Raw genomic sequence first — 25,000 nt, 5'->3', positions numbered from 1 at the left:
CCACCGTTTTCATTTTCCTTCCCTTCCCTTCCCTTCTTTTATTCCCCTTCCATTCTCTTTTCTTTCTCTTTCCGTTCCTTTTCTCCTTTCCCTTTCCTTCCCTTCCTTCCCTTTCCTTCCCTTCCCTTCTCTTCTCTCCATCCGTCTTTCTATACATGTTGTTTTTCCTTCCCTTCTTCCTCTCCCTCCCTTTCTCCTCTCTCCCTCCCTCAATTATATCCTCCCCTCTTTCTCTCCCTCTCCCTGTTTCCTCATGCATTCCCGCTTCCTTCCTCCCCTTCCTTTACCCTCCCTTCCCTTCCGTTTGCCTTCCCTTCCCTTTCGTTACTCTTCCCCTCACTTCTTGCCCTGTTTCCCCTTCCTCCCTCCCTTCCACTTTTTTTTTTAACAATGTTGGGTTACTATTTATGTGGCTGTGTATTGCTGTTGGTTAGGTTAGGTTAAGTTACATTTGGTTAGGTCAGGTTGGGTCAGCTTAGGTCATGTTAGGTTAGATTAGGTTAGGTTAGGTTAGGTTAGGATAGGTTAGATTAGGTTAGGTTGGGTCAGCTTAGGTCAAGTTAGGTTAGGCTGTGTTAGGTTAGATTAGGTTAGGTTAGGTTAGGTTAGGTTGTTAGGTTAGGTTAAGTTTGGTTAGGTTAGGTCAGGTCAGGTTAAGTTAAATTTGGTTTGGTTAGATGAGGTCAGGTTAGTTTAGGTTAGATTAGGTCAGGTTAAGTTAAATTTGGTTTGGTTAAATGACGTCAGGTTAGTTTAGGTTAGATTAGGTCAAGTTAGTTTAGAATAGATTATGCTTGGTTAGGTTAGGTCAGGTCAGGTTAAGTTAAATTCACACTGGGCATGTGTCCCGAGGCTCCCTCCCACCACAGACTCAAGGACCACTGTTACGGAGATGAGCACCGATGCCACGCGTAGCTATAGCGTATGCCCCGAACCTTACTTACACAACACTGGGGAGGTGAGGCGCTGGCTGGGAGGCTGGGGGGGGAGAGGCTAGTGGGGGAAGCTGGGGCGTGGGAGGGGCAGGTGGGTGTGCCCCCCTTCGCCCCTCCCCCCCTCCCCACATGTTATAGAGCAGCCCCAGGAGCGGTAAAACACACACAGGGGCTAAAACGCGACTGTCTTGTCATAACACTACTGGAGGAGGGCCGGGGGGGTGGGGGGGGGGGTAAGGGGTGTCAAGAGTGGGAGGGAAAGAAGCGGAAATAATAGAGAGGGGAGGAGGTGGGAGGGGGGTGGGGGGTGAGTTGAGGAAAGGGGGGGGGAAGTAGAGAGAGAAGAGGGGAGAAGAGGAAATGATAGAGAGGGGAGGAGATGTGAGGGGGGGGGGGAGTTGAGGAAAGGGAGGGAAAAGAGAGGATAGGGGAGAGGAGGATAGGGAGGTGAGGGGAAAATAATAGGGAGGAAAAGGGGAAGAGGAAGGGAGGAAGGGAAGGGGAGGGGAGAATAGGGAAGAGTGGGAGGAAAAGAAGGGGAGGTCAGAGAAAAGGAGAGAGGGAAAGGGGAGGAAATGGGAGTAGGGAAGGGGAGGTAAGGTGAAGGAGAAGAGGGAGAAGGGAGGAAATGGGAGTTCGGAAGGGGAGGAAAGGGGGAGAGGGGAAGGGGAGGGGAGGTAAGGTGAAGGGTGTCAAGAGGAAGAGGAAGAGGAAATAAGAGAGGGGGGAAGGAAAGGGGTGGGGAGAAGAATGAGAAAGGGGAGAAGGAAAGGGGAAGGAAAGGATAGGGAAGAAAATTAAAAAGTAAAGAGGGGAGATGATAGGAAAGAGGGGAAGAGGGGAGGGAGAAGAGAAAGGGGAGAAGAGAAGAGGAAGGGAAGAATAGGGAGACTTAGTAAAGGGAGTCAGAGAAAAGAAAGGGAGAGGAAAAAGGGAGAAAGGGAGGAGATGGGAGGGAAGAAGAGGAGAAGAAGGGGAAGAGAAGATAGAAAGATGAAGAGTGTAAAAAGGAAGAGAAGGGAAAATATAAGGAAACGTTCAAGAATGAGAGGGAAAGAAAGGGAGGAAGGGAAGAGGAGAGGAGAAGAGAGAAAGGGAGGAAAAAGGAGGAAGAGAGAGGGAGAGGAGAGAAGAGAGGAGAAGAAAAGGAAAGAGAAATAGGAGAGAGAGAGTGAGAGAAAAGATAGGAAGGAAGAAAGGAAAGGGAGGAAAAAGATGATAGGGAGAAAGGGAAAGAAGAAAGAGAGAAAGGGAGAAAATAAAGAAAGAAGAGAGAGAGAGAGAGAGAGAGAGAGAGAGATTAAAAGGAGAAAGGGAGGAGAATGAAGGAAGAGGAGAATGAATGAATGTGAGGAAGGGAGAGAAGAAGGAGGAGAAGATAAAGAAAGAGAAGGAGAGAAGAAAAAGAAAAGGGAGAATAAATAATGAAAGAAAAGAAGGGAGGGAGAGAGAAGGAAGGAGGAAGGAAGGAGGAAGGATAATTGAAGAGAAGGAAGGAAGGGAGAGAGGGAGGGAGGGAAAGGAGGGCGACTTGAGGAAGGAGGTAAATGGAGGAGGAGGAGGAGGAGGAGGAGGAGGAAGAGGAGGAGGAGGAGGAGGAGGAGAAAGGGGACGAGAGCATCACTTTTGAGAGAGAGAGAGACCATCTATTTTGGCTGACCACGGAGGAAGAGAGAGAGAGAGAGAGCAGTAAATGTCAAAATTCCATTAAACTCATCTCTGTGGTCAGTCGAGAGAGAGAGAGAGAGAGAGAGAGAGAGGGGGGGGGGGAGGGGGGCGCGTTACCTGACTCTGTGGTTACCTGGACAGCCAATCAAAGAGGTGGCTGAATACCCGTTAATGAGGGGGGGCGGGGGGGGGGGCACCTGTCTAGCCCCCTCCTCCCCTCCCTTCACCCCTCCCTCCTCTCACCCCTCCCTCTTCCCCCTCCTACCCCTCCCCTCTTCCCCCTCACTCCCCCTCCCCTCTTCCCCCTCATACCCCTCCCCCTCCTCACCCTCCCCTTCACCCCTCCCCCTCCTCACCCCCTCGAATCTTCACCTCCCTCTTTTTCCTCCTCTTTACCTCCCCCTCATATATATCTGCCCCCCCCTCACCCCCCATCACCCCTCCTCTCCCCTCTCCCCCTTTCTCCCTCTCACCTTGACCTTCACTTCCCCCTCTCTTCCTTTTTTCTTTCCTTTCCTTCTTATTTTTCCTATTTTTTCTTATTTTTTCCTATTTTTTTCCTATTTTTTCTATATTTATTTTTCCTTTTTTTCCTATTTTTCCTATTTTTCTTTTCCTGTTTTTATTATTTTTATTATTTTTCATATTTTTCCTGATTTTCCTTCTTATTCTATTTTCCTATTCCATTTTTCTTCTTCCTGTTTCCTTCATTTTTTTCTCTTTTTTCTCATTTCCTTCTTCCTTTCCTTCTTTTCTCTCTTCCTCTTTCTCCTCCTCATCCCCCTTTTCCTTCCCCTCTTCCTCTCTTTTCCTTTCTTTTCCTTATTATTTTTTCCTGTTCTTCCATTCTTCTTTCTTATGCTTTCTTCTTTTTCTCTTGTTTTCTTTTCCTTTCTTCCTTTCCTTCTTTTCTCTCTTCCTCTCCCTCTTCCTCCCCTTCCTCTTCTTTCATATTTATTCTCATGGTCTCTCTCTCTCTCTCTCTCTCTCTCTCTCTCTCTCTCTCTCTCTCTCTCTCTCTCTCTCTCTCTCTCTCTCTCTGACCTCTCCATCACTCCCCTCTCCCCCCCTCCCCCACCCCCCATTTCTCTCTCTCCCTCCTTGATCCTCTCTTCCTCCTCCTCCTCCTCCTTCCCCTCCCTCATCTTTTTTTTATATTCTATCTCCCTTTCTCTCCCTCTTTCTCTCTCTCTATCTAATAATAATAATAATAATAATAATAATAATAATAATAATAATAATAATGATAATAATAATAATAATAATAATAATAGAGAGTAATGAAATGTTAGTATATTTTACCGTAGAGTTTTATGTAGTGTATAGATAGTTATTTTCTCTCTCTCTCTCTCTCTCTCTCTCTCTCTCTCTCTCTCTCTCTCTCTCTCTCTCTCTCTCTCTCTCTCTCTCTCTCTCTCTCTCTCTCTCTCTCTCTCTCTCTCTCTCTCTCTCTCTCTCTCTCTCTCTCTCTCTCTCTCTCTCTCTCTCTCTCTCTCTCTCTCTCTCTCTCTCTCTCTCTCTCTCTCTCTCTCTCTCTCTCTCTCTCTCTCTCTCTCTCTCTCTCGACACCAATCTCCACTTCCAACTCTTTCCTCCTCCTCCTCCTCCTCCTCCTCCTCCTCCTCTTCCCTTCCGTCTTCGATAAGGGAAAATGTTCTTAGTTGCCAAATCTTGCCTCCCCCTCCCCCTTTCTCCCCACCTCTCCCCTCCTCCACACCCTCCTACTCCACCACTTCCTCAACCACCCACACACTCACTCCTAAATTAGGTGCCACACATGCTAATGAAAGGGGAATCAAGTGATCTTAGGCCTCTCCCTCCCCCCCTCCTCCCCTCCTCTCCTCCCCCTATCCTCCCCTCGCTCTCTCTCTCTCTTCCCACTTTTAATTATCTTTGAATTTGTGTCTGTTAATTGTTGGCTTTCTTACTGGTGATGGCTTCCTCCCCCTTCCCCTCCCCCTCCCCCCCCTCCTTTTTCCTCCTCCTTTCTTACTCCTTTCCCTTCTCTTTCTTTCTCTTTTCCCTTCCTTTTCCTTGTCTTTTTCACGTTTCTTCCTCTTTTTTCACTTTTTTTTTCATATTTTTATTTTTTCCTTCTCCATTCTTCCTCTTCCTCTTCATCCTTTCTTCCTCTTTCCCCTCCTTTTCCTCCTCCTTTTGACCCTTCTTCCTCTTTTTCCTCTTCTTATTTTATTTTTTCTTCTTTTCATTTCCCTTTTCCTCTTGCCTTCTCTTTTCCTCCTCTTTCTTAATCTTTCTTCCTCTTCCTTCTCAACCTTCTTCCTCCTCCTCCTCATTTTCCTCCTTCTCATTCTTCCTCCTCTCTTTCTCCCATTACCTTATTCTTCCTTTCTTCTCCTTCTCCTGCTCCTCCTTCTCTTCTTCTCTCTTCTCCCTCTCTTTTTCTCATATTCTCTCCCTTGTTTCCTCTTTTCCTCTCCTTTTTTTTCCTTCTTAACTTTTTTCCTGTTTCTTATTTTTCTTCCTCCTTTCTTTTCCTCTTTTTCTTCATTGTTTTTTTCCATTTTCTTATTTTTTTTCCTCCTCTTCTACTTTGTTTTACCTTTTCCTCCCTCTCCTCCTCTCCCCTTTCTCTTCCTCCTTTCTCTCCTCTTCCTCTTCGCACTCTTTCTTTCATCATTCCTCCTCTTTTTTTCCTCTTCTACCTCATTTTTCTTCCCTTCTTCCTTCTTTCAACTTTTCCTTTTTATTTTCTTCCTTCCTTCCCCCTCCTTCTCTTGTTTCCTTTCCCTCCTCTTCCTCTCCTCCCCTTTCCTTCCTTCCCATCTTCTCCTACCCACTTTTCCTTCCTTTTCTTCTTTTCTTCCCTTCTTCCTCTTCTCTTCTTTTCCTCTCCTATTCCTCTCACTTTCTTCTCTTCCCTCTCCTCCTCCTCCTCCACCCATCCCCTCTCCCTCCCTCTCAATATTCCCTCTTTTCTCTCCACCCCTCTCGCATTTTGATGGAGAGAGAGAGAGAGAGAGAGAGAGAGAGAGAGAGAGAGAGAGAGAGAGAGAGAGAGAGAGAGAGAGAGAACAGGTTGTGATAATGTGTTGCTAAACAAAACTCGGAATTAACAGATGTTTCTCTCTCTCTCTCTCTCTCTCTCTCTCTCTCTCTCTCTCTCTCTCTCTCTCTCTCTCTCTCTCTCTCTCTCTCTCTCTCTCTCTCTCTCTCTCTCTCTCTCACTCTCTCTCTCTCTCTCTCTCTCTCTCTCTCTCTCTCTCTCTCTCTCTCTCTCTCTCTCTCTCTCTCTCTCTCTCTCTAAGAAATGCAAAGATATTGAGTTGTTATTCACGGAGAACCTTTAAGAAGAGAGGAGGAGGAGGAGGAGGAGGAGGAGGATTGAGAGGGAGGAAGAGAAGAAAAAGAGAGATGGAAGAATAACATACTCATTTTCTCCTCAATCCTCCTCCTCCTCCTCCTCCTCCTCACCCTGTTTTTTTTTTATACTTTTTCTTATTTCTCTACCATTTACTTCATTTTTCTTCTTTATCTTTTTATTCATATTTTTCTATCCTCCTCTTCCTTCTCCTCCTCCTCTTCCTTCTCCTCCTCCTCCTCCTCTGGCATAAGTTACTGCTCCGGCAAGAGTTAATGCCTGAACAGAGTCATCCGCCGCTGGAACAACCTTCCTGCAGAAGTAATTTATACGGAAATGATCACATGATCGTCACTTGCGCTGTAAGTGAAGTGAACGTCCCCGATCGTGCTCAACGGTGCTGTAGTCTGTTCCGCGGGTCACTTAAGTGGCTGACGAACTGATTGATTCGCTTAAGCAGGCAGCCTCGTTATGAGCCAACAAACTGCATGTTGCCTGCTACTCCATGTTTTCATGTTTCCTCCTCCTCTACTTCTGCTAATAGTGCTGCTACTGCTGCTGCTGCTGTTAGTAGTGCCTCCGCGGTGCAGTGGTTAGCGTCCCTGACTACAAATCTGCGGATCCGGGTTCGAATCCCGGCCCGGGCAGTCGTCGTGCAGCCCACCCAGCTGTTCATCCTCCCTCTCGGGCTGGGGGATGAATGGGCGCCTGGGGACACCTGGGGAGGTAACCTGTGGTACCCCGGGTGTCACACTGGGCCTGTGTGGGGTTACGGCTCCCTCCCACCGCAGGCTCAGAGGGCCGACGGCACGGAGATGAGCACCGCCGCCACTCGCAGCTGTAGTGTATGCACCCACCTTTACCTTACCTTACCTTACCTTACCTTACCTTACCTTACCTTACCTTACCTTACCTTACCTTGCCTTACCTTACCTTACCTTACCTTACCTTACCTTACCTTACCTTACCTTACCTTACCTTGCCTCCTCCATCTTAAGGACAACGAGGAAAGAAGTAAGGAGGTATACAAAGCGGGGCGGCAAAGAACAGAATGAACGGGAAGGAAAACTCGAAGGCGTGACAAAACTAAAATACGTGAATATAATAAAATTGATGTTAATGAGTTCTGCAAAAAAGTTTGTTAGTTAGTTGACAGGATTTTTTTTTTTTGCGTTGAGTTAATAAATGCAACAAGCATTGATTACACACCTACACACACACACACACACACACACACACACACACACACACACACACACAGTAATAAATAGTAGTAGTAGTAGTAGTAGTAGTAGTAGTAGTGGTAACAGTGGTAGTAGTAGTAGTAGTAGTAGTAACAGTGGTAGTAGTAGTAGCAGTAGTAGTAGTAGTAGTCCAACACCTGGCCCTGCAACTGTTACCACCACCACTTATACTTCTACTACTACTACTATTACTACTACTACTGCTAAAAATACTACTACTACTACTACTACTAAAAATGCTACTACTATTACTACTACTATTACTACTACTTTTGCTCTATCTTTAGTCTTTGTACTTTTAATATATTCCTCTCTCCCTCCACCTCCTCCTCCTCCTCCTCCTCCTCCTCCTCCTCCTCCTCCTCCTCCTCCTCCTCCTCCTCCTCCTCCTCCTTTCTTTCCAATTTGCAAGGAGGGAACAAAATGAGATCAGGGGCGTGAAGAGAAAGGTAGAGGAAAGGGAGAGTGATGGAGGAAAGGAGGGAGGAGGAAGGAGGAGGAGGAGGAGGAGGAGGAGGAAGTGGAGGAGGAGGAGGAGGAGAGTAAATTATGTCGTCAAGTTTCTCCACATTTTGTCCCTGAAACTTCATGTGGGTTGCCCCCCCTTACCCCCCCCCCTCTCTCTCTCTCTCTCTCTCTCTCTCTCTCTCTCTCTCTCTCTCTCTCTCTCTCTCTCTCTCTCTCTCTCTCTCTCTCTCTCTCTCTCTCTCTCTCTCTCTCTCTCTCTCTCTCTCTCTCTCTCTCTCTCTCTCTCTCTCTCTATTTCTCTCTCTCTCTCTCGTTTATTTTTTTATTTTTTTTTTACCTTCCAATCTTTTCTCATTTTTTCTTCCTCTCTTCTTCTCTTACTTTATCCCTTCTTTCCTCCCTTCCTCCCTCCCTTCCTTCCTTCTTTCCTCCTTTCCTTCCCTCCCTTCCTTCCTTTTCTTCCTTCTTTCCTCCTTTTCTTCCTTCCTTCCTTCCTTCCTCTCTTTCTTCCATTCTTTCCTCCTATTATCCTTTATTTTCTTATTTCATTGTTTTATCTTATTCTTTCTTTTGATTCTTCCTTTTTTATTCCTGTTTTCTTCTTTTCCTTCCTTTCTTTCCTTCCTTTTCTATTGTTTTTTCCTTCCTTCCTTTTCTTCCTCTCTTCCATACTTTTCTCTTTCTTTTCTTTTTCCCTCTCTCCCTTCCTTCCTTCCCTCCTTCCTTCCTTCCCTCCTTCCTTCCCTCCTTCCTTCCTTCCCTCCTTCCTTCCTTCCCTCCTTCCTTCCCTCCTTCCTTCCTTCCTTCCCTTCTTCCTTCCTTCCCTCCCTCCTTCCTTCCCTCCTTCCCTCCTTCCTTCCCTCCTTCCTTCCCTCCTTCCCTCCTTCCTTCTTTCCTTCCTTCTTATATAGTGTTTTCTTCCATTTTCGTTCCCTCCATAATTTTTTCCTCCCTCCTTCCCTCCCTCCCTCCCTTCCTCCATTCTTTCCTCCCTCCTTTCTGCAATCGTGTGTGTGTGTGTGTGTGCGTGTGTGTGTATTACTTTTATGTATGCTAATGTATACATGTGTGTACGTCTGGGGTCCTTGTGTGTGTGTGTGTGTGTGTGTGTGTGTGTGTGTGTGTGTGTGTGTGTGTGTGTGTGAGGGGGGGGAGGGGGAGAGGTTAGACTGTATATTTTCCTTCTTAATCCTTTCTTTCCTCCTCCTCCTCCTCCTCCTCCTCCTCCTCCTCCTCCTCCTCCTCCTCCTCCTCCTCCTCCTCCTTCTCCTCCTCTACCTCTTCCGCTTCCAACCTTTTCTCGTTTCCTTTTCTGTATTATTATTTCTCTCTCTCTCTCTCTCTCTCTCTCTCTCTCTCTCTCTCTCTCTCTCTCTCTCTCTCTCTCTCTCTCTCTCTCTCTCTCTCTCTCTCTCTCTCTCTCTCTCTCTCTCTCTCACACACACACACACACTCCTCCCTCCTCTCTCCCCTCCCCTCCCCACCTTCCCCTTCACCCCCCTCCCCACCTCACACAACACCTGGCCAGTGTTGCTTGTGGCATTGCACAAACTACAGACTCAGCCAGGTATTGTTAGAAGAGGATTATACCTTTGCCTACCTGTGGGGAAGGGGGGGAGGGGTGTAAGGGGGTATACATATAGAACGGGAGCGTACGGCGGGGTGGGGCGGGGGTTTGTGGTCATTATGGTGGTGTCGGATCGGGGTGGTTGTGGTGGAGGGGGTGGGGGTGGGGGTGGTGGGGTGGAGGAGGTGGTCTCATCCACCACCACCACCACCACTGTTAAAAACCACCACCACAATTACTACCACTACCACCCCTACCACTACTACTACTACTACTACTACTACTACTACTACTACTACTACTACTTCCAACGCTACCATATCCCTGTTAGCAGAATTTAGAAAAGGAAGAGGAAGAAAAGGAGGAGGAGGAGGAGGAGAAAAGGAGTCTGCGAGAACTTGTACACACACACACACACACACACAGAGAGAGAGAGAGAAAGAGGTTTATCTTTACTTTCATTCTTACTTTCTCATCCTCTCCTTTATCTCTCCTCCTCCTCCTCTTCCTCCTCCTCCTCCTAATAAGTGGATGAGTAATTGTTTTCAGGGATTGTTAAGTCGCCTTTCGAGAGGTATTAATTGTTGCCGAAAATGGTGGTGGTGGTGGTGGTGGAGGTGGTGGTGGTGGAATAGGGGGTGCAGGTGGGGGGGTAGGAAAGGCGGGTCAGTAGTTATGAGAGTTAGGGAAAATTGTCGGACTGAGAGAGAGAGAGAGAGAGAGAGAGAGAGAGAGAGAGAAATACGTTTACCGGTCAACACACGTGCGTAACATGTATGGAAATCGCAGTAGACATGAACTAAACACAATCTTCACACGTTCCAGTCATGAAAATACACGTTCCAAACAAACAAACAAACGTGTATGAAACATGAATTGAACTTGACCTCTCACCCTGATACCAAAGAACATGATCAAGACGTGTATCGAACATGAACCTAACACGTCCTACACTCCCAAGCCCGTTACACACACACACACACACACACACACACACACACACACACACACACACACACTAACCCCCCTCCCTGCCTCCATCCCCCACCCCCCCGCCGCCCCCCTAAGAAGAACTAAAACGAAACCCCAAATCATCATAACATTGCCTATCGTAATTGCTTTAGCCCCCCTTGAAAAAAAAAATTCTCCGTTACATCAGAGACCAAACATATTTCAAACGCTATATACTCCGGAGCCGCTAATCCCAGAAAGCTCAAATTTGGCAGGCGCTCGGGGAATGTAATCGCCAAACTGCATGCCGATTTTTATAACAAACATTCCATCCAGTTCTGAGTTACGGCGCGATAAAGAAAAAATATATAGTCGGCCGGCGCGCGCGAGAGAGAAAGCTTGTAAACAGACCTGGCAACGCTGCATTGACTCCGAGCGCTACTTGAGCCAAATGAGAGAGAGAGGTTATGGAAAGAAACATGAAAAAAATGAGAAGAAAAAGAAGCGGAAAACGAAAATGGGAAGGAGGAGGAGGAGGAGGAGGAGGAGGAGGAGGAGAGAAATATGGAAGAAGAAAATGAGGAGAAAGAAAAAGAAGAAAAATGAGAACGGAAGAGGTGATGGAGGCGGAGGAGGAGGAGGAGGAGGCGAAAAATACGAAGAAGAAAATGAAGAGGAAGAAAAGAAGAAAATAGAAAGAGAAAGAGAAGGAAGAGGAACATGAGAGAGAGAGAGAGAGAGAGAGAGAGAGGAAGAGAGAGCTCCATCCTGTATCGACACATAAGGTTACATGAAGCTGAAGGAAAGCATGTCACTACAATCACTTCCTCCTCCTCCTCCTCCTCCTCCTCCTCCTCCTCCTCATCCTACGCCGCCTCCTCCGCCTCCGCGGCCTGTGCAAATACAGGGACTGCTTCTGATCGCTTCCCGGGCCATATTTTCTGCAGTCGTCCCTACAAAGAAAATGGGACGCCACTTTCCTCCGTTTTCTTTGATTAAATATTCGACTGGGATGGCCCATAGCGCTTGTGTGTGTGTGTGTGTGTGTGTGTGTGTGTGTGTGTGTTTGGGGTATACACACACACACACCTGACATTCTCTTTCTTCTTCCTCCTTTTTTTTTTTTTTTTCCTTCCAATCCTCATTTTTCCCTTTCCCTTATTTTCTTGTTTTCTTTTTTTCTTATCCATCTCTTTTTGTCCTTATCTTTTCATTAATGTTTTTCTCCTCCTCCTCCTCCTTCTCCTCCTCCTCCTCCTCCTCCTCCTCCTCCTCCCAAACCACTCAAGGAAATATTTTTACATGCAGGAAAAAAAAAATAATTCATATTATATTTTTAACAAACTTGCTTGGTTGAAGGGAGGGGGAAGAGGAGGAGGAGGGGGAGGAGGAGGAGGGGGAAAAGGGGATTAGTGTGGGGAGATCTCGTTCTCTCTCCCCCATCTCCCTCCTCCTCCTCCTCCTCCTCCCATAATACATTTGCTTACTAATTATGTGTTTTGAGGGGGGAGGGAGGAAGAAGGAGGAAGGGGGGGCAATACGTGACTTTCAATGGGTTAAACTAATGTTGGGGAAGGGAGGTGAGGGAGGGGGTAAAGGGGGTTGGTGGGGGATGGAGAAGGAGGGAGTGGGGTGATACGTGACTCTTGAATGGACTAAACTGAGGGGAAGGGGAGAGGGAGAGGTGGGGTGATGGAGGGAGGAGGGAGGGAGGGAGGAGGGAGGAGGAGATATCATGAACAGAGTGAAGGTAGATTGAGTGTACCTTTCTCTCTCTCTCTCTCTCTCTCTCTCTCTCTCTCTCTCTCTCTCTCTCTCTCTCTCTCTCTCTCTCTCTCTCTCTCTCTCTCTCACAGACATTGTTAATCGATCTCTCCAATACCAAACTTTTTTCTCTCTCTCTCTCTCTCTCTCTCTCTCTCTCTCTCTCTCTCTCTCTCTCTCTCTCTCTCTCTCTCTCTCTCTCTCTCTCTCTCTCTCTCTCTCTCTCTCTCTCTCTCTCTCTCTCTCTCTCTCTCTTTTTTCTTCGACAACTTTCTCTCTCAATGATTTTAAATTACGCGCCAACTTCCTGCCTTTCACGGGCGATTCCTGATCCTACGAGTGGGAATGGGGGTGGGAATGGGTAGGAATGGGGAAGGGAATGAGTAGGAATGGAGGTGATAGTTTGGTTTGGGGGAAAATTGGTTGGGAATGGCTTTGTTATTGGCTATAGTGTGAATGGTGTTGGGAATGGGTGGTTGAATGGGTGGGAATAGGGAAGGGAATGAGTAGGAATGGGGGGTGATATTTTGGTTTTGGGGAAAATTGGTTGGGAATGACTTTATGGGGTATAGTGGAAATGGTGGGTAGGAATGGGTGTGGGAATGGGCAGGAATGGTGAGTGATATGTGGATGTTATTATGGTGGACTTGGGTTTGAAATGGGTGGTTTGGAATGGGCGTGATAAGGGGGAGGAATGGGGGTAATAAATAGGAATGTAGGAATGGGTAAGTTTGGTTGGGAATGGGAATGGCATCTGGGTGAAGGAATAGGGAAGAATATTTGGAAATGGCTGAGTGAAAAGGGGTAGAAATGGGGAAGCTTGGAAATGGGTGGATTTGAAATGGGAACAAATAGGGAGTGATATATGGGTGAAGGAATGGGAAAAATTGGGAATGAGAAGGGGTGGGAATGGGAATGGGTGGAAATGGTTAAGTGGGAAGGGGTGAGATTGGAAATGGGAGGTGGATATGGGTGGGAAATGGGAAACTTGGAATGGGTAGGAATGGGGAAGGGTGGAAATGGTTAAGTGGGAAGGGATGAGATTGGAAATGGGAGGTGGATATGGGTGGGAAATGGGAAACTTGGAATGGGTAGGAATGGGGAAGGGTGGAAATGGTTAAGTGGGAAGGGGTGAGATTGGAAATGGGAGGTGGATATAGGTTGGGAAATGGGAAACTTGGAATGGGTAGGAATGGGAATGGTTGATGCGTGTAGGAATAGGGCAGCTTGGGAATGGTTGAGATGGAATGGGTTGAAATGGGTAGTGGATATGGGTGGAAAAATAGGAAATGCTGGAAATGGTTTTAGAATGTATGGAGAGAGAGAGAGAGAGAGAGAGAGAGAGAGTGATATGTCAACTACAAACACACACACACACACACACACACACACACACACACACACACACACACACACACACACACTCACACAGTTTCTCTATATTTTTCTTTCCTCTCCTTCGTGCAAGAGAAAGAGAGAAAAAAAAGAATCTCTCTCTCTCTCTCTCTCTCTCTCTCTCTCTCTCTCTCTCTCACTCTCTCTCTCTCTCTCTCCTTCTCTCCTCTCCTCCTCCACCTCCTCTTCCTCCTCCTCCTCCTCCTCCTCCTCCTCCTCCTCCTCTTTCTTTATTCTTGGTGATTGGAAAAAAAAGAAAAAGAGGAAGAATTAGAAGATGGTCGATTGTCTCTCATATTGACGCGAAATTAGAGAGAGGAGGAGGAGAAAGAGGAGGAGGAGGAGGAGGAGGAGGAGGAGGAGGAGGAGGAGGAACTAATAGGTAGAAGAAACATTGGTGGTTGTGGATCAGCCGGAGGAGGAAGAGGAGGAGGTGGAGGAGGAGGAGGAGGAGGAGGAGGAGGTAGAAAAAACAAAAGAAGAATGTCTCGCTTTACCATTGTGTGTGTGTGTGTGTGTGTGTGTGTGCGTGTGTGTGTTTCATTCTCTACCTTTTCTTTCTCTCCCTTTTCTTCTTTCCTCCCTTTCTCTCCCTTTTCTTCTTTCCTCCCTTTTTTCCCCTTCTTTCCTCCCTTTCTCTCCCTTTTCTTCTTTTCTCCCTTTCTATCCCCTTCTTTCCTCCCTTTCTCTCCCTTTTCTTTCCTCCCTTTATCTCCCTTTTCTTTCCTCCCTTTATCTCCCTTTTCTTTCCTCCCTTTCTCTCCCTTTTTTCTTCTTTCCTCCCTTTCTATCCCCTTCTCTCCTCCCTTTCTCTCCCTTTTCTTCTTTCCTCCCTTTCTATCCCCTTCTTTCCTCCCTTTCTCCATTTCCTCCCTCCCATCACCCATACTTACCCTCCCTCCTTCCTTCCTTCTTCTCCCTTTCCTCCTCCTCCTCTCCCTTCCTTTCCCTTAATTTTTCCTTCCTTTTCTCTTCCTATTCTTTTCCCTTCCCTTCACCCCTCTCTTCCCCTTTCTCCCTCCTATTTCCTCCTCTTTTCCCCTTTCTTCTCCCTTTCCTTCTCCTTTCCCTCCCTTTCCCCTCATTTTTCCTTCCTTTTCGCTTCCTATTCTTTTCCCTTCCCTTCACTCTTTTCTTCCCCTTTCTCCCTTCTGTTTCCCCATTCTTTTCCCCTTTCTTCTCCTTTTCCTTCCCCTATTTCCTATTTTCCTATTTTGATTTCTTCCTTTTCCTCCTCTTGTTCTTTGACCCATTCCTACTTCCTCCTCACTCCTCAACCCAATTTCCCGCCCCTATTTCCCCCTTCCTCTCCCCTCTATTCCTCTCTACTCCCCTTCCTTCCCCTTCAATTTCCCTTTTCTTCCTTCTCCCCACACCTACCATACCCCCATTTCCTCCCCCCTCACCCCCCCTCCCCCATTTCTCCCATTTAATGACTGAACTACTCTATCCTAATTGGTTTATGTAGTATTTACGTTTCTCTCTCTCTCTCTCTCTCTCTCTCTCTCTCTCTCTCTCTCTCTCTCTCTCTCTCTCTCTCTCTCTCTCTCTCTCTCTCTCTCTCTCTCTCTCTCTCTCTCTCTCTCTCTCTCTCTCTCTCTCTCTCTCTCTCGAAGTTATAATGTGTTTATCAGAGGTTTATTATCTCCTCCCCTCCCCCCTTCCTCCTCCCCCTCCCCTCCCCTTCCCTTTCTCTCCCCCTTAAACCCCTTGAGAGTTTCCCTTCCCTTTCTTTTTCCCTCCATTTCTCTTTTTTTTTCTTCTGTAGCTATGGTTCTCTCTCTCTCTCTCTCTCTCTCTCTCTCTCTCTCTCTCTCTCTCTCTCTCTCTCTCTCTCTCTCTCTCTCTCTCTCTCTCTCTCAATCTCCCCCTCCCCCTTATCACCAACCAATTTCTTCCACCCATTAACCTCTTTCTTAACAGCTGCCCGGGACACGGCTTGGTCACTCCCTTATCTCAGGTCACCCCTTATCTCCCCCCCCCTTACCCCCCCTTACCTCCTCCTCCTCCTACTACTACTACTACTCTTCTTCCTCCTCCTCCTCCTCCTCTGACCACTGGCTCGCTCTCTCTCTCTCTCTCTGATCCGATTTCTCTCTCTCTCTCTCTCTCTCTCTCTCTCTCTCTCTCTCTCTCTCTCTCTCTCTCTATCTCTATCTATCTATCTATCTATCTATCTATCTTCATTTTCTTCTTTTTATTTTTTGTTTTCTTCTTATTTTTCTTTTTCTTTATTTTCATTTTTTTTCTTCTTTTTTCTTCGTCTTTGTCCCCTTCTCACTCTCTTCCTTCTTCCTTCCTTCCTTCCCTCTTTCCTTCCTTCCTTCCTTCCTATCTTCCTTTTATCCCTTTCTTCCTTCCTTCCTTCCTTAATTCTTTTCTTCCTTTCTACTCTTCTTTTTTTTTTGTCTTCTTGTTCTTCTATATTCTCCCTTCCTTCCCTCCTTCCTTCCTTTTCCCTTCATTCTTTACTTCTTCCTTTGTTTCCTTCCTTCCTTCCTTCCTTCCTTCTTTCCTTAAATTTATACCTTCATCTTTTCATCCTTCCCTCCTTCCTTAATTCTTTCTTTCCTTCTCTTCTCTCCTTCCTTCCTTCCTTCCTTCCTTCCTTCCTTCCTTCCTTCCTTCAATATTCTTTCCCTGTCAAGATTGAGTGTATAGGCACTCTCTCTCTCTCTCTCTCTCTCTCTCTCTCTCTCTCTCTCTCTCTCTCTCTCTCTCTCTCTCTCTCTCTCTCTCTCTCTCTCGCTCTCGCTCTCGGTCTCGGTCTCTCTCTCTCTCTCGTGTCTTTTCTCTGCCTCACCACCATCACCTCCTCCTCTTCCTCCTCCTCCCACCTCCTCCTCCTCCTCCTCCTCCTCCTCCTCCTCCTCCTCCTCTCTATTAAGGATTACTCTGAGACACACAATAGAAAGAGACTGACCCGTTATATTTGAGGAATGATGGATGCATTCTCTCTCTCTCTATCTCTCCCTCCTCCTCCTCCCCCCCTCTTCCTCCTCCTCCTCCTCTCCCTCCTCCTCCTCAGTTTCTTCATCTCTCCAGTGTCTCAATCTCTCCCTCTTCTTCTTCTTTATCTTCTTTTCTCTCCTTTCTCTTTCTCTCCCTTTCTTCCTTCTTCTCTCCCTTCTACTCTGTGTCTTCATCTTCCCTCCTCCTCCTCCTCCTCCTCCTCTTCCTTCTTCTCTCCCTTCTCTTCAATATCTTCATCTTCCATTCCCCTCCTCCTCCTCCTCCTCACCCACAGCATCCTCCCTCTCTCCCTCCCTCCCTCTCCCTTTCTCTCTCCCTCTCTCCCTCTGTTCAGCATCATCTTTGCCTGTCTGTCTGTCTGTCTGTCTGTCTGTTTGTTTGTTTGTTTGTCTGTGTCTGTATGGAAGGTTGTCTCTGTCTTTTTGTATGTGATAGATTATGTTATTATTGTTATTATTATTATTATTATTATTATTATTATTATTATTATTATTATTATTATTATTATTATTATTATTGTATTCTTTTCTCTTTGCAGTTCATCTTGGACGCTGAATAAACTCAAGAAAGGAAAAAAAAGAAAATTTGGTAAATGAATGAATTAATAGATAAGGAAAGTAAAAAGGGAAAGTCATTATCAGGACAGTAAAAGAAAAGGTTGAAAAATAAGAAGACAAGAAGAAAAAAGAAGAGAAAAGAGAGATAAAAGGGGAAAGGAGACAAACACAAAAACTTAAACAAAAGGACAAAAAACACAAGGAAAAAAAGTAGAAAAGGAAAGGAAAGGAAAATAGAAGAAATAAAAGGAGAAAAGGAGAAAAGGAAAGGAAAGGAAAATAGAAAAAATAAAAGGAAAAAAGTAGAAAAGGAAAGGAAAGGAAAATAGAAAATAATAGAAGTAGAAATAAGATTAGAAGAAAGGCGGAAAATAAAGGAAAATAAAAAACGAAAAAGGAAAACAAGGAAAAAGGGAGAAAATACGAGATAAATAAAAAGATAAAGTTGGAAAATACGTAAAAAAGAGAAAAATAAAACAAAAACACGAAAAATAAAAGAAGTAGAAAATTACAAGAAACAAAAAAGCGGAAAATATAAAAAAAAGAAAACAGGAAAAGACAAAGAAAACACACACACACACACACACACACACACACACACACACACACACACACACACACACACCATAAGCTGATTCCGGGGCAGTAAGAAGCCAAACCAACCTACAGAAAAAGAGGAAGAAGAAGAGGAAGACAACGAAGAAGAGGAAGACAACGAAGAAGAGGAAGACAACGAAGAAGAGGAACACGACGAAGGAGGTGACGTCGGGGCGCAAATAAGTAAGTAACCCTCTCATTGGGCGCCACAGAAAACGGGAAGTTAACGCCCATTGAAAGAGAAAACGGGTGGCGGCGAACCAATGACCCAGAAATAGTTTAGTCGCCCATTAAAAAGCCTCCACGATAGACACTTACCACCCCCACCCCCCCCTAACCCCCCTAACCCCTTCCTCCCATCATCCCTGACCCCCCATTCCCATTTTTTTGACCCCCATACTTTCTAACTCCCCCCCCTTCCATAATTCGTCCCCCCCCACCCCGCCCCCCTCTCCCCCTGAAAGACAGTGACAGCCCCCCATCACCCCTCACCCCACCCCCATTATCCGACCGCATCTCCTCCCCTCCTCTTTCTCACCTCCATAATTCCTCCCTCCTCCCCTCTTTCCTCTCCTCCTCCCCTTTTTCCTTCCCCTCCCCCTCTCTTTCCTCACCTCCTCCTCCCTTTTCCTTCCCCTCCCCATAATTCCTCCCTCCTCCCCTCTTTCCTCTCCCCCTTTCCTTACACCCTCTTCACCCTTCACCCAGTTCATAAGCTCCCCTCGCCCCTTTCCCCAACACCCCATCATCCTCCCCCCCTCTATTCTGACCCTCAACCCTCGCCCCCCATCATTCCTCTCCCCCTCCCACCCTCCCCCTCTCCACCCCTTCGATATATTGGAACGCCCATTACCGCCGAAAGAAGAGCCCTGGACACCTGAAACAGTCCAAAGGAAAACGGGACGTCGTAAACTTGTGGAGTGAAAGAAAACGGAGTCAAATAAACCATCTCATAGAAAACGAGGATCTAAAGCAGAGAGATAGTGTTAATTGTTTGCAGAGGTGAAGGAAACGACACCTCAGATATAAACATACAGTAGTAGTAGTAGTAGTAGTGGTAGTGGTAGTAGTAGTAGTAGTAGTAGTAGTTGTTGGTTTGGGGATAAGGCTTTGCAACGCCCCTTATATAAAACTTTAATAGAAAACGAATACACGAGGCAATGGTTGTATTACTTATTCATAAAGGCGAAGAAAACAAAAGTTGAAACATTAATCTTAAACCCACGAAGTGTTGTTTGAGCACCTAAGGACAGCAGGACGAAAAAAAGAACCTAAATGAGTTAACTTTAAATAATTATAGACAGAATGCTAAAGAGGAAGGAGATGTGTATAGAGAGATAGACAGATAGATAGATAGATACGAGTGTAGTCCAAAGTTCCTAGCATTACTAAATCAAAGAGTAAGATTAGGATCAAAGACTAGGAATCAGCATTTTACGATGAACTCTAGAATTTAAGACTAGGAATCAGTATTTAATGATGAACTCCAGGATCAAAGACTAGGAATCACTATTTTATGATGAACTCCAGGATCAAAGACTAGGAATCAGTATTTTATGATGAACTCCAGGATCAAAGACTAGGAATCACTATTTTTATGATGAACTCCAGGATCATAGACTAGGAATCACTATTTTATGATGAACTCCAGGATCAAAGACTAGGAATCACTATTTTAATGATGAACTCCAGGATCATAGACTAGGAATCACTATTTTAATGATGAACTCCAGGATCAAAGACTAGGAATCAGTATTTTATGATGAACTCCAGGATCAAAGACTAGGAATCACTATTTTTATGATGAACTCCAGGATCATAGACTAGGAATCACTATTTTAATGATGAACTCCAGGATCAAAGACTAGGAATCACTATTTTAATGATGAACTCCAGGATCAAAGACTAGGAATCACTATTTTAATGATGAACTCCAGGATCAAAGACTAGGAATCACTATTTTATGATGAACTCCAGGATCATAGACTAGGAATCACTATTTTATGATGAACTCCAGGATCATAGACTAGGAATCACTATTTTATGATGAACTCCAGGATCATAGACTAGGAATCACTATTTTATGATGAACTCTTGAATCAAAGACTAGGAATCACTATTTTATGATGAACTCTTGAATCAAAGACTAGGAATCACTATTTTATGATGAACTCCAGGATCATAGACTAGGAATCACTATTTTATGATGAACTCTTGAATCAAAGACTAGGAATCAGTATTTAATGATGAACTCCAGGATCAAAGACTAGGAATCAGTATTTTATGATGAACTCCAGGATCAAAGACTAGGAATCACTATTTTATGATGAACTCCAGGATCAAAGACTAGGAATCACTATTTTAATGATGAACTCTAGAATCAAAGACTAGGAATCAGTATTTTATGATGAACTCTAGAACCAAAGACTAGGAATCGCTATTTTATGATGAACTCTAGAACCAAAGACTAGGAATCACTATTTTATGATGAACTCCAGGATCATAGACTAGGAATCACTATTTTATGATGAACTCCAGGATCATAGACTAGGAATCAGTATTTTATGATGAACTCTAGAATCAAAGACTAGGAATCACTATTTTATGATGAACTCCAGGATCAAAGACTAGGAATCACTATTTTATGATGAACTCCAGGATCAAAGACTAGGAATCACTATTTTATGATGAACTCCAGGATCAAAGACTAGGAATCACTATTTTATGATGAACTCCAGGATCATAGACTAGGAATCACTATTTTATGATGAACTCCAGAATCAAAGACTAGGAATCAGTATTTTATGATGAACTCCAGGATCACAGACTAGGAATCACTATTTTAATGATGAACTCCAGGATCATAGACTAGGAATCACTATTTTATGATGAACTCCAGGATCAAAGACTAGGAATCACTATTTTATGATGAACTCCAGGATCAAAGACTAGGAATCAGTATTTTATGATGAACTCCAGAATCATAGACTTGGAATCAGTATTTTATGATGAACTCTAGAATCAAAGACTAGGAATCAGTATTTTATGATGAACTCCAGAATCATAGACTTGGAATCAGTATTTTATGATGAACTCCAGGATCAAAGACTAGGAATCACTATTTTATGATGAACTCTAGAATCAAAGACTAGGAATCAGTATTTTATGATGAACTCTAGAATCAAAGACTAGGAATCAGTATTTTATGATGAACTCTAGAATCAAAGACTAGGAATCAGTATTTTATGATGAACTCTAGAATCAAAGACTAGGAATCAGTATTTTACGATGAACTCCAGGATCAAAGACTAGGAATCAGTATTTTATGATGAACTCCAGGATCATAGACTAGGAATCAGTATTTTATGATGAACTCTTGAATCAAAGACTAGGAATCAGTATTTTATGATGAACTCCAGGATCATAGACTAGGAATCAGTATTTTATGATGAACTCCAGAATCAAAGACTAGGAATCGCTATTTTATGATGAACTCTAGGATCAAAGACTAGGAATCACTATTTTATGATGAACTCTAGAATCAAAGACTAGGAATCAGTATTTTATGATGAACTCTAGAATCAAAGACTAGGAATCACTATTTTATGATGAACTCCAGGATCATAGACTAGGAATCAGTATTTTATGATGAACTCCAGGATCATAGACTAGGAATCAGTATTTTATGATGAACTCCAGGATCATAGACTTGGAATCACTATTTTACGATGAACTCTAGAATCTAAGACTAGGAATCGCTATTTTATGATGAACTCTAGAATCATAGACTAGGAATCACTATTTTATGATGAACTCCAGGATCATAGACTAGGAATCACTATTTTATGATGAACTCTAGAATCATAGACTAGGAATCAGTATTTTATGATGAACTCCAGGATCATAGACTAGGAATCACTATTTTATGATGAACTCTAGAATCATAGACTAGGAATCAGTATTTAATGATGAACTCCAGGATCAAAGACTAGGAATCAGTATTTTATGATGAACTCCAGGATCATAGACTTGGAATCAGTATTTTACGATGAACTCTAGAATCTAAGACTAGGAATCAGTATTTTACGATGAACTCCAGGATCATAGACTAGGAATCAGTATTTTATGATGAACTCCAGGATCATAGACTAGGAATCAGTATTTTATGATGAACTCTAGGATCAAAGACTAGGAATCAGTATTTAATGATGAACTCCAGGATCAAAGACTAGGAATCACTATTTTATGATGAACTCCAGGATCATAGACTAGGAATCACTATTTTATGATGAACTCCAGGATCAAAGACTAGGAATCACTATTTTATGATGAACTCCAGGATCATAGACTTGGAATCAGTATTTTACGATGAACTCTAGAATCTAAGACTAGGAATCACTATTTTATGATGAACTCCAGAATCATAGACTAGGAATCACTATTTTATGATGAACTCCAGAATCAAAGACTAGGAATCAGTATTTTATGATGAACTCCAGAATCATAGACTAGGAATCACTATTTTATGATGAACTCCAGAATCATAGACTAGGAATCACTATTTTATGATGAACTCCAGGATCATAGACTAGGAATCAGTATTTTATGATGAACTCTAGAATCAAAGACTAGGAATCACTATTTTATGATGAACTCTAGAATCAAAGACTAGGAATCACTATTTTATGATGAACTCTAGAATCAAAGACTAGGGATCACTATTTAATGATGAACTCCAGGATCATAGACTAGGAATCAGTATTTTATGATGAACTCCAGGATCAAAGACTAGGAATCACTATTTTAATGATGAACTCCAGGATCAAAGACTAGGAATCACTATTTTATGATGAACTCTAGAATCAAAGACTAGGAATCAGTATTTTATGATGAACTCTAGAATCAAAGACTAGGAATCACTATTTTATGATGAACTCTAGAATCAAAGACTAGGAATCACTATTTTATGATGAACTCCAGGATCATAGACTAGGAATCAGTATTTTATGATGAACTCCAGGATCAAAGACTAGGAATCAGTATTTTATGATGAACTCTAGAATCTAAGACTAGGAATCAGTATTTTATGATGAACTCCAGGATCATAGACTAGGAATCACTATTTTATGATGAACTCCAGGATCATAGACTTGGAATCAGTATTTTATGATGAACTCTAGAATCAAAGACTAGGAATCACTATTTTATGATGAACTCCAGGATCATAGACTAGGAATCACTATTTTATGATGAACTCTAGAATCAAAGACTAGGAATCACTATTTTATGATGAACTCCAGGATCATAGACTAGGAATCACTATTTTATGATGAACTCTAGAATCAAAGACTAGGAATCACTATTTTATGATGAATTCTAGAATCAAAGACTAGGAATCACTATTTTATGATGAACTCCAGGATCATAGACTAGGAATCACTATTTTATGATGAACTCAAGACACTGGACATGCCTGCAAAAATCCTGTTCTTCCATTAACACTTTGAGGAGCTTAACATAAAAATAGAACACTGAACTGATATAACAGGAGATCCCAAAGTTAAAGGTTAATTAAAAAATACTAATCAAGATATTTTTACCTACAGGAAAACTTCATTACAAGACGAATCGTGCAGTGAACATTGAAAGAGTGACTTGAGTGAGTGTTATTAAGGCGGAAAGGTCACTAGGAAGGATGTTTGAAGAAGAAGGAAAGAAATTATATCAGGAAAACTATTATGTGGAGAAAGAGAAGTGACGGACAGAAAAAGAAATAGTGAAAGATAATAGAACAAGAAGGAACAAAAAAATATACTTAGAAACGAACAGGAGAATTGAAGGAAAATTATAAGTATAGAAAAACAGGAAAGAAATACAGAAAAGTGAAGGAAAGTTAAAAGTTAAGAAAAACAGGAAAAAACAGAAAAGTGAAGGAAAGTTAAAAGGAATAAAAAAAAAAACTTAGTGAAATAAAATAGAAAGTAAAAAGAAAATAGAAAAGGACATAGAGAGGAAATTTAAAGGGAAACTAATCATATAAACAAACAAACTCGTGAAGTGAAGGAAAGATTAAAGTAAAACAACAACAACAACAACAACAACAACAGAGACAAACTTGCACACACACCATCATAGAAAACGGGGAACAGGTTGACTCCCATAACTTTGAACGGGTGACTCAAAGAAAAAGAAAATCATCAACAAAAAAGAAAAAAAACAACGAACAACAGAAGAAACAGTGATACAGAAAACTCGAAAAGACACTTAAATAGAAAACGGAGAACAGGAGACGCTAGAACCAAACAGTGGAGGGATAACTCGAAAGAAAAAGGAAAACAAACAAAAAATAACAAAAACAAAAAAATATAGAAGCAGAAACCGAAGAAAACGTAAAGACATTCAACAGAAAACGTGAATAACAAAGAAAACGGACACGAGGGTAACAAATAGACCCAAATTCAAGGGGTGACTATCCTACATACACACACACACCATGGCCCCACCCACGCCCACACACCGCAGAACGCCCCCCACCACCGCCCCATCCACGCCCACAGAGCCTAAGGGGGGCGTGTGGTGGACGAGGGGCAGGAGCAGCGGTGCCAAGTGTTGCAGTGTTTTGGGCAGAGAGTGTTTCGTCGTGGTCATCCTCACCTTCTCTCTCCTGTCCGGTGAGTATTGCTTCTTGTGTTGCGGGAGAGAGAGAGAGAGAGAGAGAGAGAAATGTTTTATATGTATGTATGTATGTATTTATGTATGTATTATTATTATCATTATTATTATTGTTACTACTACTACTACTACTACTACTACCACTACTACTACTACTACTACTACTACTACTACTACTACTACTATCATTCATATTCCTGGTCCTGTCTCCCGCTCTCCATTTCTGCTTCCTCCATTCACACGTTCATATCTCTCATCCGTCCCTCTGAATAGAAAGGTGGAGGAAGAAAGGAGGAAAAAAGTGGAGGCTGGAGGAAGGAGAAAAGGAAGGAAGGAAGAGATGGGACACGATTTGAAGGAAGATGTGAAGGAGAGGAGGAGAAGGATTAGAGGAGGAGGAGGAGGAGGAGAAGGAGGAAGTGAGGGAAAAGAGAAAGTGGATGGGGAGGAGGAGGAATAGGAAGAAATAAAAGGAGGGGGAAAAGGAAAGGAAGAAAGAGGGGAAAGAAGAGGGGGAGGAAGCGAAGATAAGGTTGGAGGAGGAGGAGGAGGAGGAGGAGAAGCAGGAGGAGGAAGAATAAGATTGGGAGGAGGAGGAGGAGGAGGAAGAAGAAGAAAAAGAAGAAGAAGAGGAAGATTGAGATGAACAGGAGGAGGAGGAAGAGGGAGAGGAAGCGAAGTTGGAAGAGGAGGATGAAGAAGAAGAGGAAGACTTAGGTGAAGAGGAGGAGGAGGAAAAGGAGGAAGAGGAAGAGGAATCAAAGTTGAAGATGAAGGAGGAGGAAGAGGAAGACTGAGAGAAGGAGGTGAAGGAATACTGGGGAGGAGGAGGAGGAGGAGGAGGAAGAGGAGGAGGAGGAGGAGGAAAAGGAGGAGGAAGATAAATA

At 43.6% G+C, this 25,000-nt stretch overlaps 1 protein-coding gene across 2 annotated transcripts in view; it reads left to right on the top strand.

Moving 5' to 3' along the window:
- The window catches only part of LOC126986405 (lachesin-like), an 88,037-nt gene that overhangs the window by 19,135 nt on the left and 43,902 nt on the right, over nucleotides 1-25,000 (top strand). For both annotated transcript variants that reach the window (XM_050842546.1, XM_050842547.1), the window contains exons 2-3: nucleotides 16,826-17,624; nucleotides 23,048-24,112. In XM_050842546.1, coding sequence (XP_050698503.1) covers nucleotides 23,935-24,112 — 178 coding nt within the window. In that variant the 5' untranslated portion in view covers nucleotides 16,826-17,624; nucleotides 23,048-23,934. The remainder of the gene's footprint in view (nucleotides 1-16,825; nucleotides 17,625-23,047; nucleotides 24,113-25,000) is intronic.

This window comes from Eriocheir sinensis, chromosome 61, assembly GCF_024679095.1.
Source record: "Eriocheir sinensis breed Jianghai 21 chromosome 61, ASM2467909v1, whole genome shotgun sequence".
Lineage (NCBI taxonomy): Eukaryota > Metazoa > Arthropoda > Malacostraca > Decapoda > Varunidae > Eriocheir > Eriocheir sinensis.
Note: the sequence above shows the minus strand (reverse complement) of the source record. Positions and strands in the feature narration are given on the sequence as shown.